This window comes from Hyla sarda, chromosome 1 (genome assembly GCF_029499605.1).
Source record: "Hyla sarda isolate aHylSar1 chromosome 1, aHylSar1.hap1, whole genome shotgun sequence".
Taxonomy (NCBI): domain Eukaryota; kingdom Metazoa; phylum Chordata; class Amphibia; order Anura; family Hylidae; genus Hyla; species Hyla sarda.
Window position 1 is genome coordinate 609,825,534 of NC_079189.1, and position 20,580 is coordinate 609,846,113.

Sequence of the window (20,580 nt, forward strand, 5' to 3'; positions counted from 1 at the left end):
TACGTTCTGGGTGTGGGACCTCCCCGGTTCAGCCACGCCGCCGGCGCTCTGGCGGTCCCGCCGCTCCGTCCGGGTCTGGTGCCCCGCTTCCCCGCCGGCTTCTGCCTCGTGCGCTGGCTGGGCGGGGTTTCCGGTCCGGAGGGGAGTGACGTCATCGTCCGGCGCCGCGGCACTGCCGTGGCTCAGCCGGAGGGCGCTGCCGCTGACAGCCTCCCTCCAACTGCCCCGGCCAGAGGGATGGTTTCTCGGGATCCACCACACAGTCCCGCTCCCCTTCGCCGCTCAGCTGGGGTTGGGGGGGAAGTTTTCGTTTGGAGCCTCCCGCACGGCAGCCGCAGCTACCCTCCAGGGCACGCAGGACCTCCTGATCACGCCGGATTCTCTCAGTTGACAACAGCCCCTTCCCACCACTGCCCCCCCTTGTCTTGTTCACATGCTAAGGTGGTCACATGGCGGGAGGCGCAGGGCCCAGCCGGCCCTGGTTGCCAGAGGGAGGGGGTTTCAAGGGAGCAGGGTTGTGAGCAGCTTGTCACCACTACTGCACTGAACTTGTTGCATGATGTCACTGTATACAATGTATGTAGCATGACGGCCAGTTGCTCATCAGTGTTGGCAGTTACTGTCAGTCAGATTGCTTCCTGCCTCATCATGTTTGCTTGGTCCACAGGGTGCCAGGTGGTCGGATTGTGTCCGTGTTCCCGAAACATCTCGTACAGCTTTCAGTTGAGGTACTTACCAGAATTCATAATTGGGAGGGAAACTGTTGTTCTCCCTCCATCTATCACTCCATTCTCATCTCGTACATTTACGCAGTCACGGGCACTCCCGCCACCGGTCAGGACGCTGCTACTGACACGCCTTCAGAGCCACGTGCGTCACCACACTCACGTCAATCGGCCCCAGCCTGACTCATCTTCAGTTGGGGCTTGACGACATGGTTGTTTCTGACTCTTCTTCAGAACAACTCGACACCACTCATAGGCAGAGGATCACCTGTATCTGACTCATCTTCAGTGGGGTCCTCTGCGTATGCTGTTCTGACTCTTCTTCAGCGCAACAGCATACACATAGCCTCAGTTCACTATCACACCTTCCTCCATCACACCCTTCGGTCATTCACATTCTAGTGCAATTAATCTTTCCACAATATCCACAGCTGGAAGCCGTTGCCGTGCGGTCAGTACTCCCGGTGTCAGAAGCATTTCAGGAAATTCAGCAGGTCAGTTCCCTCCTGTAGTCAGGAGAACTGCGGTAGTGAGAAAAAAAATATATATATATACATATAGGGAGGGTATTTTTCACTAGTCATTTTGATTGTTCTCTCTCTCCTCTTATTCTCTCTGCCGGCACCCTTCTATGGCCCGGACAGGTTGCCGGCAGAATGTCTCAGCCAGCGGATATCGAGGAGGCACTCTCGGTTCCTGAGACTCCCGCCAGGGCCTCGGACCAAGGTAGCTTGCCCTCGTACAGGTCTTGGACCATCCCCAGGCTAATGGAAGAGTTGAGAAGGAGGGGTGTCCCCTTTACGGCCTCAGCTAGGAAGGGCGAGTTATTCAACTTGCTGAATGCTGACCAAGCCCCCCGGGGAAGTCAGGTAGCTGCGCAGGACCAAGTCTCAAGCGCCTCCTTGTCTCAGCTTCATACGATGATGACGGAGGTGCTTACAATGGTTTCAGGCTTCAAGGCTAGGCTAGACCTAATGGAACACTCCAGGAGCGACGAAGCAGTCCCGGCCGCAGCGTCACCCACGGTTTCTACCTCTCAGGCCACACCTTCAGGTATGCCACATCCTCCACCGATCATCACGCCCGCACATTTCATCCCGGCAGCCATAAAAAAGGACATTCTTGAGGGAAAAGAGGTCAACCTCGCCTCTCTGCTAATTGCCACCACGGACTTGCATGATACCAAAATCGTTGCCTGCGGGGAGCTAGTGGTCACGTTCAAAAGCAAGGACGCTAGGCTCAGCAGGAAGTTAAGTGTCACTGAGTTTGTGCTTGCATTTGGGCTTTTCAGGGACGTACTCTGTTCAGTCAGCCCTGGCCACAGGGAGGAGTTGGATCTGTATTTACATAGGGAGGTGCAGATGGCGCACAAATACGGGGGTACCACGTTTTACGAGTACCACAAATCTTTTGCAGCCAAGGCAGCAGCCGCATACGCTCAGTTCGGCTACGTCACCAACTGGGGGACCATAGACACAGAGTTATACTGCGAACATTTCGCTGGTCTGAAAGCCCCCTCCTGCACCGCGTGCGGGGTGACCACGCATTCTTCCAGCTGGTGCCCGCAGGTCAGCAACCTAGGGGAACCCAGCACCAGTAGGAGCCTGAACACCTTCACCCCTCCAGCTCCTAGGAACGTGGCTGCTTTAGATAGGCTCGGTAGACCAGTGAGGTACCTGTGCAAGACCCAGATTTGTAACAATTTCGATCTTTCCTCCTGCGCATACAGCAATTGCAGACTACTTCATGTGTGTTTCATTTGTTTCAGGGCTCACCCCAGCTCTATCTGCTCCCAGAAGGGCCCTCAGGCATGACTAGGCGTGGTACAGGTCCAGGTCCTCGCCCGGGTCCTAGCTGGTCATCCTGAGCCCGACTGGGTGAGATGGCTGGTGGCAGGCTTCTGCGACGGGTTCCACACAGGGTTGGTCGCTTTGCCGCAATGCACGTATGAATGTGGCAACCTGTCATCAGCCCTTTCCGAGCCAGAGATCGTGTCCGGGTTAATCCAGCTGGAACTGGCTAAAGGTTTCATGATAGGTCCTTTTGAGGTGCCCCCCTTTTCATGTTGGAGAGTCAGCCCTCTGGGGCTTGCCACAGGCAAATATTCGAATAAAAGAAGATTAATTTATGATCTCTCAGTGCCTTATTCCTCCGTCATTCCCAGCATCAATGCTTTGATCCCCTCCGACGAGTTCTCCATGAAATATGCTACTATTGACCGAGCCATACAGATCATCCTACAGTTAGGGAGGAACACTTGGTTGTCCAAGGCGGACATAACTGACGCTTTCAAACTACTCCCGATCAAACAAGACCTCTGGCAATTGCACGGTGTCAGGTGGCTGGACAAGTATTACTTTGCAGTTAAGCTCACGTTTGGGGCAAAGAGCAGCCCCTGGCTCTTTGACCAGCTAGCCACAGCACTGCATTGGGCACTCCAGAACGTGGCCAACTGCCAGCACGTCATACACTATCTGGATGACTTCTTACTACTCGAACGTCCCGGTCTCTCTCCTCGCGACCTCACTTCACTACTGTCTCTGTTCAAAGAAATCGGGGTCCCAGTGGCACCGCACAAGACGGAGGGCCCCGTCAGGCAGCTGGTGTTCTTAGGCATCATCCTAGACACGGTGAGCATGCAGGCTAGGCTTCCCCAGGAGAAACTAGCCAGAACTCGGGAGATGATACACAACCTATCCAGGAGTCGCACAGTGACCAGGGTCGAACTCCAGAGCCTCCTGGGCATGATGGCTTTCGCTATGAGGATCATCCCTCAGGGGAGAGCCTTCATATCCAGACTTTTGGACCTTCTCCCCTCAGTGTCGGGTCAAAGGCATGTTATTCATATCAACAACGAGGCGATGGCTGACCTACTCATGTGGGATCACTTCCTGGAGAGCTGGAACGGTGTCTCCTTCTTCGTCCCCCCCCTTATCAGACGGGTCCCCGACAATAGTGTCCGATGCCTCATCGGTTGGCTTCGCAGCCATTCTCGGGAACAAGTGGTTAGCCAGCCCCTGTCCAGCTGAGATCCTCAACATTCCTGACTTTAGAATAACTTCAGCCCTGTTTGAAACATTCCCCATTGTAGCCGCCGCTGCTGTCTGGGGAAGTTCCTGTGCCAACTCCACAGTTCGTTTTTTGTGCGACAATTCCGCTACAATCGACATTCTCAACAAAGGACGCTCTAGATCTCCCCACATAATGCGCTTTGTCAGGAGGTTCGTTTTATTGTCTCTCCAGCACAATTTCCATTTTTTGGTAGAACACATAGAAGGTAGGAAGAACTTGGCGGCTGATGCACTCTCTCGGGCTAAATTCAGTGTGTTTTTTCAGGTGCAACCAGACGCAGACCGGGTCAGAGTCCCGGAGCCTCCGTTCCAACAACTGCTGACGGACTAGCCAGATACGTCTCCATTGCCATCACTCTAATCAGGAAGTCTTTAGCTCCCAGCACGATCCGGGCTTATGATGCCGCCTTGGCGGTTTTCACCTCCTTCATGCATGGCTTAGGGCTTTCCCCCACAATCACTTTACACTCTGCCCTAGCTTTTGTTGTTTTTTGCCATTCTTCTTTACACTTATCTCAGAACACCGTCAAACTTCACTTAACAGGTCTTCAACACCACAGGTCGCTCTCGCACCCTCACGCCTCTTCTCTACTCTCAGCTCATCCGATCAAAGCTGCACTCAAAGGTATTTCAGTCTTGTCGCACCCCAAATTTCTTTCTCACGCACCGGTCACGGGGGATCTTTTCCGGGCTATGTCTTCCTTACTGGACACGCACACTTTTGGTTTTCACCTCAGCACGATCGTCAAAGCTGCCATACACCTTGCTTTTTACGGTTTCCTTAGACAGGGGGAGTTCACGCGCACTGGCTACAGAGCACCCGGGCCAACCCTGAGCCAACTATCGGCCGACATGCTAGGTTTCACCTTCACCCTACCATCCACCAAAACCTGCAGATGGGGAGCATCTATCAGATATTTCCCTACCTCACATCAGTGGTGCCCAGTTTCGTCTCTCACCGACCTCCTTTCAATGCTGTCCGGGCAAGCAGCGGACAGTCCGCTCCTCCCGGTGGCTGGGCATGCTCTGTCTTCCTCCCAGTTCATCAAATACGTCCGCTCCCTAGTCACTATGCTAGGTCATGATCCCGCTGTCATCTCAGGACACTCATTCAGGATCGGGGCGGCCTCCGCAGCCTCCAAACATGATGTCCCAGCTCACATCATTAAGAAGTTAGGCCGCTGGAACTCCAGCTGTTTCGACCGGTACATTCCAGACCCCTCTACCGAAATGGCTAATGTGTTTAAAGTTTTAGCCTTGTGTTACAAATAAAATAGAGTTACACCCTACTCTCGACTCTTTGCCCTCTATAGGCGTGCCCACGGCCGCGGTTATTGGGCACACCTCATCCGCTGTTTTGTATTTCATAATTTTGTACTAGGTCTCCCGGGGTTCCAAGTCTCAGGACGGTAAGTACTCTTGTTCTCCTTTCTCGTATATTGCTCTTACGGCCTTTCGAGCCATGACCACAAGTAAAAAGCCTAATTGGCTGCATTTGTGGGAGTGGCGTGGGGTATATAACCTCCCCTCTCCCACAGGTAGGGGCGTATGACTCGTGGGCGTCACCCACCCAATCCTCCCCTTTTCTGTCTCAATCCATACAAGGGCATGCCCTCTATAGGCGTGCCCACGGTCGCGGTTATTGGGCACACCTCATCCGCTGTTTTGTATTTCATAATTTTGTACTAGGTCTCCCGGGGTTCCAAGGCTCAGGACGGTAAGTACTCTTGTTCTCCTTTCTCGTATATTGCTCTTACGGCCTTTCGAGCCATGACCACAATTGTAAGGAATGCTGGTCAACCTGACGCCATTTCCCTGCCCCTGTACTTCCTGCTTCCTCTGGGCACCAAAACGCCATGTGTTCTTCATCCCTCATGTTGTTATCGCACACATTACTTGGGATGCGCAAGCTGAACCTGGAAATGTTCAGAAATTCTGCGAGTCACTGCAACCGCAAAATTCAGGTTATATCTGTGTTCCTGGGGCTCGGCTCCCTCATCCCTAGTGGTGAGTTACTGTATTACTTCTATTACTTGGGATAATTGTCTATAAACGTTCCCCAACACCTATAGGACTTTTTATAATGTGTAAAGTTCTTCCATCAGAATAATGTCCTAGAAGCCAGAAGATAGAAGTGATTTTGTGTCTCTAATCTGGTCATGTCCTGGAATTCTTCATCACTGGAATAAGTCCCTTCTCTCTGAGGTGTTTGGGTCTCCAGTAGCAGCTCCCCATGGATTATGCCTGTTGGGTCTTCTCCATGAGGAGCAGTGAATATCACAACCATATATCACACTCTTTTCCTACCATGTAAACTATAGTGATGACATCGCTGGATCGGTGACTACGTTCTAAAAGAAAACTTTTATTAACAATTGGGAACAAGTTTGGAGATGCAGTATATGATATATGTCAGATATCCTATGTACATGGTTAATATATAGATGTGTTATATGCATCATTAATTACTCTGAACTGTCTTCACTCCTGTGTGAATTCTTAGATGTTTAACAAGAATTAAAATTTAGATTAAAACATTTTCCACATTCTGAACATTAAAATGGCCTCTCTCCTGTGCGATTTCTTTGATGTTTAACAAGATGCGATTTCTCAGTAAAAAATTTCCCACATTCTGAATGTGAAAATGGCTTTTCTCCTGTGTGAATTCTTTGATGCGTAACAAGATTTGATTTCCGATTAAAACATTTCCCACATTCTGAACATGAAAATGGCTTTTCTCCTGTGTGAATTATTTGATGTTTAACAAGAACTGTTTTCTGAGTAAAACACTTCCCACATTCTAAACATGAAAATGGCTTCTCACCTGTGTGAATTCTTTGATGTTTAACAAGATCTATTTTTTTTATAAAACATTTTCCACATTCTGAACATGAAAATGGCTTTTCTCCTGTGTGAATTCTTTGATGCGTAACAAGATGTGATTTCCGATAAAAACATTTTCCACATTCTGAACATGAAAAAGGCTTTTCTCCCGTGTGAATTCTTTGATGTTTAAGAAGATCCGATTTTTCAGTAAAAAATTTCCCACATTCTGAACATGAAAATGGCTTATCTCCTGTGTGAATTCTTTGATGCGTAACAAGATGTGATTTCCGATAAAAACATTTCCCACATTCTGAACATGAAAATGGCTTTTCTCCTGTGTGAATTATTTGATGTTGAACAAGAACTGTTTTCTGAGTAAAACACTTCCCACATTCTGAACATGAAAATGGCTTCTCACCTGTGTGAATTCTTTGATGTCGAACAAGATCTGTTTTGTGAGTAAAACACTTCCCACATTCTGAACATGAAAATGGCTTCTCACCTGTGTGAATTCTTTGATGTTCAACTAGATTTCCATTATGACTAAAACATTTTCTACATTCTGAACATGAAAATGGCTTTTCTCCTGTGTGAATTCTTTGATGTTTAACAAGATCTGTTTTCTGACAAAAACATTTTCCACATTCTGAACATGAAAATGGCTTCTCTCCTGTGTGAGTTTTTTGATGCTTAACAATACTTGATTTCCAAAGAAAACATTTCCCACATTCTGGACATGAAAATCGCTTTTCCTTATTTAGTTTAACAGACTGAGATGAATCTTTAGGTCGGACTTGTATAACAGGATGAGATGAGAGATCTTGGCTGTGAAGGGCTGAGGGTGTATCTGGGATAATGGAATGTTCTTCATATGTATCTTGTGTGATATCATCATCTGCTTTATAATCTGAAGATATAAGATTCCCCTCTGATCTCCTGGTACAGTCATCTGTGAAGAAATAAAATAGATTATATTTTTAAGCAATAATTTTAACCCCTTAATGACCCAGGACATTAAAATGTTTGCTTTTAAGAGACATATGGGGAGATTTATCAAAACCTGAGTAGAGGAAGAGTGGTGCAGTTGCCCATGGCAACCAGATTGCTTCTTTTATTTTAAAAAGAGAAAAATGAAAGCAATGTTATTGGTTGCTATGGACAACTGCACCACTCTTCCTCCATAACTCATTTTTTCATCTACAGACTAATATGGGGCTTGTCCTTTCCAAATCAATTGTTCTTTGTAATGTCACCTTTCTTTTTGAAGGTTATAAATAACGCTGCAGATCCATTACACGTGACCCTACCCTAAATGTCATAAGTCACATGGTCACAGGGGGCGTGGCTATGCTGCAGTGGGTGGGTGGATAGCAGGGTGGATGGGATTTACTGAAGTAATGCTATCCACCCACCCACCCACTGCAGTATAACCACGCCCCTGGAGACTGTCTACCATGTTCACCCCTGTCACCCATGTTCACCCTCCATTGTCCACCCCTCTGACCAAATCCTTGTCACCCATGTCCACCCCCTATTCATCCCTCTGTCATCCCCTATGCCCCATCACCCATGTTTACTCTTCTACATCCATCTGTCACCCTTGTACACCTCCCTACACCCCACTGTCACCCATGTACACTTCTCTACACCCCTCTGTCACCCATGTACACTCCTTTACACCCCTCTGTTACCCATGTTCACTCCTCTACACCCCTTTGTCACCCATGTTCACTCCTCTACACCCCTCTATCACCCATGTACACTCCTCTACACCCCTCTGTACACTCCTCTACACCCCTGTCACCCATGTACATTCCTCTACACCCCTCTGTACACTCCTCTACACCCCTTTGTCACCCAGGTAAACTCCTCTACACCCCTCTGTACACTCCTCTACACCCCTTTTGTCACCCATGTACACCCCTCTGTCATCCATGTACACTCCTCTACACCCCTCTGTCACCCATGTACACCCATCTATCACCCATGTACACTCCTCTACACCCCTCTGTCACCCATTTACACCCATGTACACTCCTCTATACCCCTCTGTCACCCATGTACACCCCTCTCTCACCCATGCACACTCCTCTACACCACTTTGTCACCCATGTACACTCCTCTACACCCCTTTGTCACCCATGTACACTTCTCTACACCCCTCTGTCACCCATGTACACTCCTCTAAACCCCTCTGTCGCCCATGTACACTCCTCTAAACCCATTTGTCACCCATGTACACTCCTCTACACCCCTCTGTCACCCATGAACACTCCTCTACACCCATCTGTCACCCATGCACACTCCTCTACACCCCTGTCACCCATGTACACTCCTCTACACCCCTCTGTCACCCATGAACACTCCTCTACACCCCTGTCACCCATGTACACTCCTCTACATTCATCTGTCACCCATGTACACTCCTCTACACCCCTGTCACCCATGTACACTCCTCTACACCCATCTGTCACCCATGTACACTCCTCTACACCCCTGTCACCCATGAACACTCCTCTACACCCCTCTGTCACCCATGTACACTCCTCTACACCCCTCTGTCACCCATGTACTCCTTTACACCCCTCTGTTACCCATGTTCACTCCTCTACACCCCTCTGTCACCCATGTTCACTCCTCTACACCCCTCTGTCACCCATGTACACTCCTCTACACCCCTCTACACCCCTGTCACCCATGTACACTCCTCTACACCCCTCTGTACACTCCTCTACACCCCTTTGTCACCCAGGTAAACCCCTCTACACCCCTCTGTATACTCCTCTACACCCCTTTGTCACCCAGGTAAACCCCTCTACACCCCTCTGTCATCCATGTACACTCCTCTACACCCCTCTGTCACCCATGTACACCCATTTACACCCATGTACACTCCTCTACACCCCTCTGTCACCCATGTACACTCCTCTATACCCCTCTGTCCCCGATGTACACTTCTCTACACCCCTCTGTCACCCATGTACACTCCTTTACACCCCTCTGTTACCCATGTTCACTCCTCTACACCCCTCTGTCACCCATGTTCACTCCTCTACACCCCTCTGTCACCCATGTACACTCCTCTACACCCCTCTGTACACTCCTCTACACCCCTGTCACCCATGTACATTCCTCTACACCCCTCTGTACACTCCTCTACACCCCTTTGTCACCCAGGTAAACCCCTCTACACCCCTCTGTACACTCCTCTACACCCCTTTGTCACCCAGGTAAACCCCTCTACACCCCTCTGTACACTCCTCTACACCCCTTTGTCACCCATGTACACCCCTCTGTCATCCATGTACACTCCTCTACACCCCTCTGTCACCCATGTACACCCATCTATCACCCATGTACACTCCTCTACACCCCTCTGTCACCGATTTACACCCATGTACACTCCTCTATACCCCTCTGTCACCCATGTACACCCCTCTCTCACCCATGCACACTCCTCTACACCACTTTGTCACCCATGTACACTCCTCTACATCCCTTTGTCACCCATGTACACTTCTCTACACCCCTCTTTCATCCATGTACACTCCTCTACACCCATCTGTCACCCATGTACACTCCTCTACACCCCTCTGTCACCCATGAACACTCCTCTACACCCCTCTGTCACCCATGTACACTCCTCTACACCCCTCTGTCACCCATGTACACTCCTCTACACCCCTGTCACACATGTACACTCTTCTACACCCCTCTGTAAACTCCTTTACACCCATCTGTCACCCATGTACACTCCTCTACACCCCTCTGTCACCCATGTACACTCCTCTACACCCCTGTCACACATGTACACTCTTCTACACCCCTCTGTAAACTCCTTTACACCCATCTGTCATCCATGTACACTCCTCTACACCCCTCTGTCACCCATGTACACTCTTCTACATCCCTCTGTCACACATGTAAAAAAAAAAAAAAAAGTGCGGAGCCTAATAGGTTTGTTTTGCAGGTTTAACGGTGAAGAATTGTGTATGGAAGAAATCGTGATGATGGCCGGGATCAGATGGAGAAGAGAAGGCAACGATGCAAATTAGAGAAGACGTCATTGGTGAATTGCTGTATAAAGCAGCACTTTAAACTACATCCTCACTGATAAATAGATATAGTGCAGTGCGTTTTTTCCCTTTTTTTTTTTTTAGTAGCGGGGGGTAGCGGTGCCCCGCGGAAATTTTTACCCAAAAAAGGATGGCAAACACTGCTCTAGATCTTGCAAAACTACAACTCCTAGCATGCCCACACAGCAGTTTGCTGTCTGGGCATGCTGGGATTTGTAGTTTTGCAACATCTGGAGGGCCACAGTTTGGAGATCACTGCGCAGTGGTCTCTAAACTATAGCCCTCCAGATGTAGCAAAACTGCAAATCCCAGCATGCCCAAACAGCTGTCTCGGCATGCTGGGAGTTGTAGTTGCGTATCTCCAGCTGTTGCATAACTACATCTCCCAGCATGACCTTTGGCAATCAGTACACACTGGTTGGAAAAGTTGGTTGTTAAAAAACTGGAAAAACTGGTTGTTACTGAGTCAGGTAACAGAACCTAACTGAAGGTTTTCCAACCAGTGTGCCTCCAGCTGTTTCAAAAGTACAAAACCCAGCATGCACAGTCTGTCAGTACATGCTGGGAGTTGTAGTTTTGCAACAGCTGGAGGTTTGCCCCCCCCCATGTGAATGTACAGTGTTTTACCCTTTTTTGTGTTAGTGTAGTGTAGTTTTTTTAGGGTACATTCACAAGGGTGAGTTTACAATGAGTTTCCTGCTTCAAGTTTGGGCTGCGGCAAATTTTTCGCCGCAGCGCAAACTCCTAGTGGGATACTCACCGTAACCTGCCAGTGCGAATGTACCCCAAAAATACTACACTACACTACACTAACACAAAAAAAGGGTAAAACACTACATATACCCCCCCCCCCCCAATAAAAATGAAAAACGTATTGTACGGCAGTGTTTCAAAAACGGAGCCTCCAGCTGTTGCAAAACAACAACTCCCAGCATTTCCGGACAGCTACTGACTGTCCAGGCATGCTGGGAGTTTAGCAACAGCTGGAGGCACCCCGTTTGGGAATCACTGGCGTAGAATACCCCTATGTCCACCCCTATGCAATCCCTAATTTAGTCCTCAAATGCGCATGGCGCTCTCTCACTTCGGAGCCCTGTTGTATTTCAAGGAAACAGTTTAGGGCCACATATGGGGTATTTCCGAACTCGGGAGAAATTGCACTACAAATTTTGGGTGGTCTTATGAAAAGGAAAAGTTGGGGTCTACACCAGCCTGTTAGTGTAAAAAAATTTACATTTTTACACTAACATGGTGTTGCCCCATACTTTTTATTTTCACAAGCGGTAAAAGCAAAAAAAGACCACCAAAATTTGTAACACAATTTCTCTTGAGTACGGAAATACCCCATATGTGGGCGTTAAATGCTCTGCAGACGCACAACAAGGCTCAGGAGTGAGAGCGCACTATGTACATTTGAGGCCTAAATTGGTGATTTGCACAGGGGTGGCTGATTTTATAGCGGTTCTGACATAAACGCAAAATACCCACATGTGACCCCATTTTGGAAACTACACCCCTCACGGAATGTAACAAGGGGTATAGTGAGCCTTAACACCCCACAGGTGTTTGAAGAATTTTCATTAAAGTTGGATGGGAAAATGAAAAAAAAAAATTTCATTAAAATGCTGGTGTTACCCTTAATTTTTCATTTTCACAATGGAAAATAGGAAAAAAGCCCCCCAACAAATGTAACCCCATTTCTTCTGAGTAAGAACATACCCTATATGTGGTGTAGCGGTGCACTACAATGCTCAGAAGAGAAAGTGCTCTGCGGGTGCACTACAATACTCAGAAGAGAAGGAGCACCATTGGGATTTTGAAGAGAAAATGTGTCCGGAATTGAAGGCCACGTGTGTTTACAAAGCCCCCATAGTGCCAGAACAATGGACCCCCCCCCCCACATGTGACCCCATTTTGGAGACTACACCCCTCATCTAATGTAATAAGAGGTACAGTGAGCATTTACACAGCCCACTGTTCCAAAGATCTGTCAAACACCAGTGGGGTGTAGATGCTCACTGCACCCCTTATTAAATTCTGTGAGGGGTATAGTTTCCAAAATGGGGTCACATGTGGGGGGGGGGGTCCACTGTTCTGGCACCATGGGGGGCTTTGTAAACGCACATGGCCCCTGACTTCCATTCCAAATAAATTAATTCTCCAAAAGCTCAATGGCGCTCCTTCTCTTCTGAGCATTGTAGTGCATCAGCAGAGCACTTGACTTCCACACATGGGGTATTTCCATACTCAGAAAAAATGGGGTTACACATTTTGGGAGTCATTTTCTCCTATTACCCCTTGTAAAAATGTAAAATTTTGGGGAAAAGCAGCGAAAAAAAAAAACATTCATTTACACATCCAACTTTAATGAAAAGTCGTCAAACACCTGTGGGACGTTAAGGTTCGTTGTACCCCTTGTTACATTGCTTGAGGGGTATAGTTTCCAAAATAGTACGACATGTGAGGTTTCTTTTGCTGTCCTGGCACCATAGGGGCTTCCTAAATGGGACATGCCCCCCCACCATTTCAGCAAAATTTGCTTTCGAAAAGCCAAATGTGACTCCTTCTCTTCTGAGCATTGTAGTGCGCCCACAGTGCACTTGACGTCCACACATGGGGTATTTCCATACTCAGAAGAGATGGTGTTACACATTTTGGGGGGCATTTTCTCCTATTACCCCTTGTAAAAATGTAAAATTTTTGGGAAAAGCAGCATTTTAGTGACATTTTTTTTTTATTTACACATCCAACTTTAACAAAAAGTCGTCAAACACCTGTGGGGTGTTAAGGCTCACTGTACCCATTGTTACGTTCCTTGAGGGGTGTAGTTTCAAAAATAGTATGCCATGTGTTTTTTTTTTTTTGCTGTCCTGACACCATAGGGGCTTCCTAAATGTGGCATGCCCCCCAAAAACCATTTCAGAAAAACTCACTCTCCAAAATCCCATTGTTGCTCCTTCCCTTTTGAGCCCTCTACTGCGCCCGCCGAAAATTTACATATACATATGATGTTTTTCCTTACTCTAGAGAAATTGGGTTACAAATTTTAGGAAGATTTCTCTCCTTTTACCCCTTGTATATATAAAAAAACTGGATTTACAAGAACATGCGTGTGTAAAAAATGAAGATTTTGAATTTTCTCCTTCACTTTGCTGCTATTCCTGTGAAACACCTAAAGGGTTAACACACTTACTGAATGTCATTTTGAATACTTTGGGGGGTGCAGTTTTTATAATGGGGTCATTTATGAGGTATTTCTAATATGAACACCCTTCAAATCCACTTAAAAACTGAACTGGTCCCTGAAAAATTCTGATTTTGAAAATTTTGTGAAAAATTGGAAAATTGTTGCTGAACTTTGAAGCCCTTTGATGTCTTCCAAAAGTAAAAACATCAAAACCGAATGACCAGGGAGTCAGGAGTTTGTCTGGCGCAGAGAGGAACCATCAGGCAGCCAAGTAAAATCAATGGATTTATTAGATTTGCATCTAATAAATCCATTGATTTTACTTGGCTGCCTGATGGTTCCTCTCTGCGCCAGACAAACTCCTGACTCCCTGGTCATTCGGTTTTAATTTTACTCTTACCCAGGAGGGCTGCAGTGGACCTTCTTCCATATCTCTTCTGCTCTTAACCTTGTTGTGTGTGGGCGCACAACCAACTTTGGTAAGCGGCTTGGGAATTACCGTCCCCTACCCCCACCTGCAAGATCTACTGATCTCGCACATGAGGCGCCTTCCTCCCTTTCTCTAAAAGTAAAAACATGTCAACTTTATGATGTACCGTATTTATCGGCGTATAACACGCACTGGCGTATAACACGCACCCCCATTTTAAGAGGGAAATTTAAGTAAAAAAAGTAAAATGTTAAATAAATGACTTGGACTAAATGCCACATCATTCCCCCAATTTTGTTTTCTTCTGCACCTCAGTTTGGTCCCATGCCCTCCAGTGCCACATCATTCCTTCCCATTTATCAGTCCCTATGCCACATTTACCTCTCTCATTGCCACCCCCATGTCTCATCAACCCCCCATGTCTCATTATATCCCCCTGTCATAGACCACCACTAGCCATACAGACATTAAGCCTTTAGTGCCTCCCCCCAACATCATATCCCCGTCTCATCATCCCCCCAACCTGTCTCATCATGTCCCCCATCATTCCACCCTCATTATTTCCCCCTGTCTCATCATCCCCCCCACCCTGTCTCATCATGTCCCCCATCATTCCCCCCTCATCATTTCCCCCTGTCTCATCATCCCCCCAACCTGTCTCATCATGTCCCCCATCATTCCCTCCTCATCATTTCCCCGTCTCATCATCCCCCCCACCCTGTCTCATCATTCCCCCCTCATCATTTCCCCCTGTCTCATCATCCCCCCACCCTGTCTCATCATCCCCCTTCATTTCCCCCTCCCTCATCATTTCCCCCTGTCTCATCATCCCCCACCCTGTCTCATCATCACCCCCACCCTGTCTCATCATGTCCCCCATCATTTCCCCCTGTCTCATTATCCCCCCACCCTGTCTCATTATCCCTCCATCATGTTCTTCCTATGCTATTCTTCCCCTCCCTCTTCACCCAGTAAGGAGCGTAAAAGAGAGGGAGAACTGGAGGGAGGGGGGGATGAATATTCATAAGCGGCACTGACGTCAGTGCCAGTTAAGCGCCGAAGCCCGCCCGTGCCAGTTACAGGAAGATTTCAACACATAATAAAACTACAATTGCGGGAGAACGGCGGCGCAGATCCGGACAAGGTAGGGCTCAATTTAATCAGCATCTCCTGCACTATCCACCGGTACCTGTGGATAGTGTGGGAGAAAACAAGTGACAGTTTTCCAGAGCGGGGAGGAGACGCCGCTGGTCACTGATTTAAAGTGGCAGCGGCCGTGCTGCTAACACTTCACAAGCAGCCGCTGCTGCGGCCGCTTTAAATCAGTGACCAGAAGATTTATCGGCGTATAACACGAAGGAAGGCTTTTTGCCTTAAATTTAAGTTTTAAAAGTGCGTGTTATACGCCGATAAATACGGTAATCATAAAGTAGACATATTGTATATGTAAATCAATATATCATTTATTTGGAATGTCTATTTTCCTGATAAGCAGAGAGCTTCAAAGTAAAAAAAAAATGCTAAACTTTCTATTTTTTCATCAAATTTTGGAATTTTTCACCTAGAAATGATGCAAGTATCGACAAAAATTTACCACTAACATAAAGTAGAATATGTCATGAAAAATCTATCTCGGAATCAGAATGAAAGGTAAAAGCATCCCAGAGTTATTAATTCCTTGGGGACGGAGCCCATTATAACCCTAGGGACGGGAGCATTTTTTGCAATTCTGACCACTGTTACTTTAAGCATTAATAACTCTGGGATGGTTTTACCTTCTGATTCTGAGATAGTTTTTTCGTGACATATTCTACTTCATGTTAGTGGTAAATTTTTGTCGATACTTGCATAATTTCTTGGTGAAAAATTCCAAAATTTGTGGAAAAAATAGAAAATGTTGCATTTTTCGAACTTTGAAGCTCTCTGCTTGTAAGGAAAACAGACATTCCAAAAAAATTATATATTGATTCACAAATACAATATGTCTACTTAATGTTTGCACCATAAAGTTGACATGTTTTTACTTTTGGAAGACATCAGAGGGCTTCAAAGTTCAGCAGCAATTTTCCAATTTTTCACAAAATTTTCTAAATCGGAATTTTTCAGGGACCAAGGGCCTTCATATTAGAAATACCCCATAAATTACCCCATTATAAAAACTGCACCCCTCAATGTATTCAAAATGACATTCAGAAAGTTTGTTAACCCTTTAGGTGTTTCACAGGAATAGCAGCAAAGTGAAGGAGAAAATTCTAAATCTTCATTTTTTACACTCGCATGTTCTTGTAGACCCAGGGGTAATAGGAGAAAAAGCCCCCCAAAATTTGTAACCCAATTTCTCTCGAGTAAGGAAATACCTCATATGTGTATGTCAAGTGTTCGGAGGGTGCAGTAGAGGGCACAGAAGGGAAGGAGCAACAATGGGATTTTGGAGAGTGAATTTTTCTGAAATGGTTTTTGAGGGGAATGTCACATTTAGGAAGCCCCTATGTGCCAGAACCGCAAAAAAAAAAAACCCACATGGCATACTAGTTTGGAAACTACACCCCTCAAGGCACGTAATAAGGGGTCCAGTGAGCCTTAACACCCCACAGGTGTTTGACGACTTTTCGTTAAAGTCGGATATGTAAATGAAAAAAAAATTTAATTTCACTAAAGTGCAGTTTTTCCCCCCAAATTTATCATTTTTACAAAGGGTAATGGGAGAAAATGCCCCCTAAAATTTGTAACCCCATCTCTTCTGAGTATGGAAATACCCCATGTTAGGGCGTAAAATGCTCTGCGGGACAACTACAATGCTCAGAACAGAAGGAGTCACATTTGGCTTTAGGAAAGCAAATATTGCTGAAATGCTTTTTGGGGGGCATGTGGTATTTAGGAAGCCCCTATGGTGCCAGAACAGCACAAAATACCCACATGGCATACTATTTTGGAAACTACACCAAGGAACATAACAAGGGGTCCAGTGAGCTTTAACACCCCACAGGTGATTGACGAACTTTCGTTAGAGAGGGACGTGAAAATGAAAAATTAGATTTTTAACACTGAAATGCTGGTGTTACCCAAAACTTTTCATTTTCACAAGGAGTAATAGGAAAAAGTGCCCCCCAAAATTTGTAACCCCATTTCTCTCGAGTAAGGAAATACCTCATATGTGTATGTTAAGTGCTCTGTGGGCGCAATAGAGGGCTCAGAAGGGAAGGCGCAACATTGGGCTTTTGGAGAGCGAATTTTGCTGAAATGGTTTTTGGGGGCATGTCGCATTTAGGAAGCCCCCATGATGCCAGAACAGTAAAAAAAAAAAAAAACACATGGCATACTATTTTGGAAACTACACCCCTCACAGAATTTAATAAGGGGTGCAGTGAGCATTTACACCCCACTGGCATTTGACAGATCTTTGGAACAGTGGGCTGTGCAAATGAAAAATTACATTTTTCATTTTTACGGACGACTGTTCAAAAAATCTGTCAGACACCTGTGGGGCGTAAATGCTCACTGTACCCCTTGTTACATTCCGTGAGGGGTGTAGTTTCCAAAATGGGCTCACATGTGGAGGGGGTCCACTGTTCTGGCACCATGGGGGCTTTGTAAACACACACAGCCTTCAATTCCAGCCTAATTTTCTCTCAAAAAGCCCAATGGCGCTCCTTCTCTTCTGAGCATTGTAGTTCGCCCGTAGAGCACTTTACTTCCACATATGCATGGGGTATTTATATACTCAGAAGAAATGGGGTTACAAATTTTGGGGGGCTTTTTTCTATTACCCCTTGCGAAAATGAAAAATTTGGGGTAACACCAGCATTTCAGGGGAAAAAAACAAATTTTAAATTTTCATGTCCAACTTTAACGAAAATTTGTCAAAGACCTGAAGGGTGTTAAGGCTCACTATACCCCTTGTTACGTTCCGTGAGGGGTGTAGTTTCCAAAATGGGGTCGCATGTGGGTGTTTTTTTTTTTTGCGTTCATGTCAGAACCGCTGTAACGATCAGCAACCCCTGTGCAAATCATAAATTTAGGCCTGAAATGTACATGGCGCTCTCTCACTTCTGAGCCATGTAGTTCGTCCGCAGAGCATTTTACGTACACATATGGGGTATTTCCGTACTCAGAAGAAATTGTGTTACAAATTTTGGGGGTCATTTTCTTCTTTTACCGATTGTGAAAATGAAAAGTATGGGGCAACACCAGCATGTTAGTGTAAAAATGTTTCTTTTTTTTTTTACACTAACATGCTGGTGTAGCCCCCAACTTTACCTTTTCATAAGGGGTAAAAGGAGAAAAATCGCCCCAAAATTTGTAGTGCAATTTCTCCCGAGTACGGAAATACCCCATATGTGGCCCTAAACTGTTGCCTTGAAATACGACAGGGCTCTGAAGTGAGAGAGCGCCATGCGCATTTGAGGCCTAAATAAGGAATTTGCAATAGGGGCGGACCCGGTTACCTACAGTAAAACCCTACAGGTTTTACATTTAGCAACAAGTGTCTTAGCGGCCAATAATATGTGCATAGCTAGTTTAAACAGCTTCTTAGGTAGAGCAGAGTGTGAAAGGTGCAAAAGGTATACCTGAGGGTCAGGAGGGACCGACATTCCAAGAACATCAGAGCGTAAGTAAGTGACACACTATCTCCCAATACCCCATGATAAGAGGGCAGGACCAAAAGACATGAAACAGTGTACCCAAACCTACCCCCACAACGCTAGCACTGGGGGGGGGATATTGGGATTCAGCCTATTCAATAACTCTGGGGTATGGTACGAACCCATAATCAGTTTGTAATGAGTTTCCTTATAGGCGGTACATATGGATGCCTTAGAGGCCCGTTACCATATTATTTTCCACTGAGGAGGAGTGATAGTGGTATTAAGCGCTTCCTCCCAATGAGTCATATATCGGTGAGATACCTGGACTCCCTCCGGAGGTTGGAAAAGCAAAGAGTAAATATCGTAGAGAAGACCCCTCGTCCGAGGTCTACCACGACACAGCCTTTCAAAGCCCGTAGGCAAGGATACCACCAGGGAACCCAGTGTGGAGGACATAAAGTGTTGTAACTGGAAATAATGACAACGCTCAGATGAGGGGAGATCCCAACGAGATTGCAACCGATCAAAAGGCAGGAGAGTCTGTGACAAAGGATCAACTACGACCGCCCAGCAAAAAAGGCCTCTAGACCTCCACTCCCGCACCATAACAGAGGTCCGGCCAGGGGGAAAGCTAGGATGATAAAGGAAAGATTGAAGAGGGGAAGAGGAAGACAGCAGTTTAAATTTAACAGAACAGTAACCCCACACATATTTAGAGAACGCCATAGGGCCCAGGAGAGGGGATAGAGAAGGGGCAGAGGCAGGAAGGGTCCAGAGGAGAGCATTAGGGTGGACAGGCGCTAGCCATAGCTTCTCTAGCTCCATCCAGCGGCTGTATGCATGGTAGGTAGACCACGCCACAAGATGGTGCAAATGGGCAGCCCAATAATATTTCACCACATCCGGGACCGCTAAGCCCCCAAACGCCCTCCCAGCCAACATCACAGACATCGGTAGCCGATGCCTCTTCCCGTCCCAAATAAACCGAGAAATAGCCACCTGGAGGGAGCGCAGAGCCAACAGTGGAACCCAAACCGGCAGGGTTTCAAAAAAGTAGAGGAGCTTCGGGAGAACAGTAATTTTCACCGCGGCAATGCGACCAAAAAAGGAAATATATTGCGAGCGCCACTTTTCCATAAGAGCACGGAGTTCCCCAAAAAGGGGCAGATAGTTAGTAGAATATAGGGAAGAATAGTAAGAGGAGATCCAGACCCCAAGGTATTTAATAGCAGAGGGAGACCACCGGAAAGAATAATCGGAGCGTAAAAGAGCAGAAAGGGAAGGTTAAGAGGAAGGGCCTCTGACTTAGAGAGATTAACCTTGTAGCCAGAAACCACCCCATAGTCGTGCAGAACTTTGTAGAGAGAAGGGAGAGACAGTAGAGGACGACAAAGTGTAAAAAGAACATCGTCAACAAATAAACAAACCTTAAATTCCCTATGGTGCAAGGAAATACCAGTAACGTCCGGATCTCCCCTGATCATAGCAGCCAAAGGTTCAATACAGAGCGCAAATATCAGGGCGGATAAGGGGCAGCCCTGACGAGTCCCACTGAATAAAGGAAAAGTAGGAGATGGCGAGTGAGGAAGCTTGAGTGAGGCTGTTGGGGAGGAATAGAGACCCCGCAGTGAAGTCAAAAACTTCCCAGGAATCCCAAATTTCTTTAAAGTAGCAAAAAG

At 46.7% G+C, this 20,580-nt stretch overlaps 1 protein-coding gene across 1 annotated transcript in view; it reads right to left on the bottom strand.

Annotated features, from left to right (window-relative positions):
- Positions 1–20,580, bottom strand: part of LOC130300591 (oocyte zinc finger protein XlCOF7.1-like) — a 110,775-nt gene that overhangs the window by 52,287 nt on the left and 37,908 nt on the right. Inside the window, 1 exon segment of the mRNA XM_056551561.1 lies at positions 6,333–7,571. Coding sequence (XP_056407536.1) covers positions 6,333–7,571 — 1,239 coding nt within the window.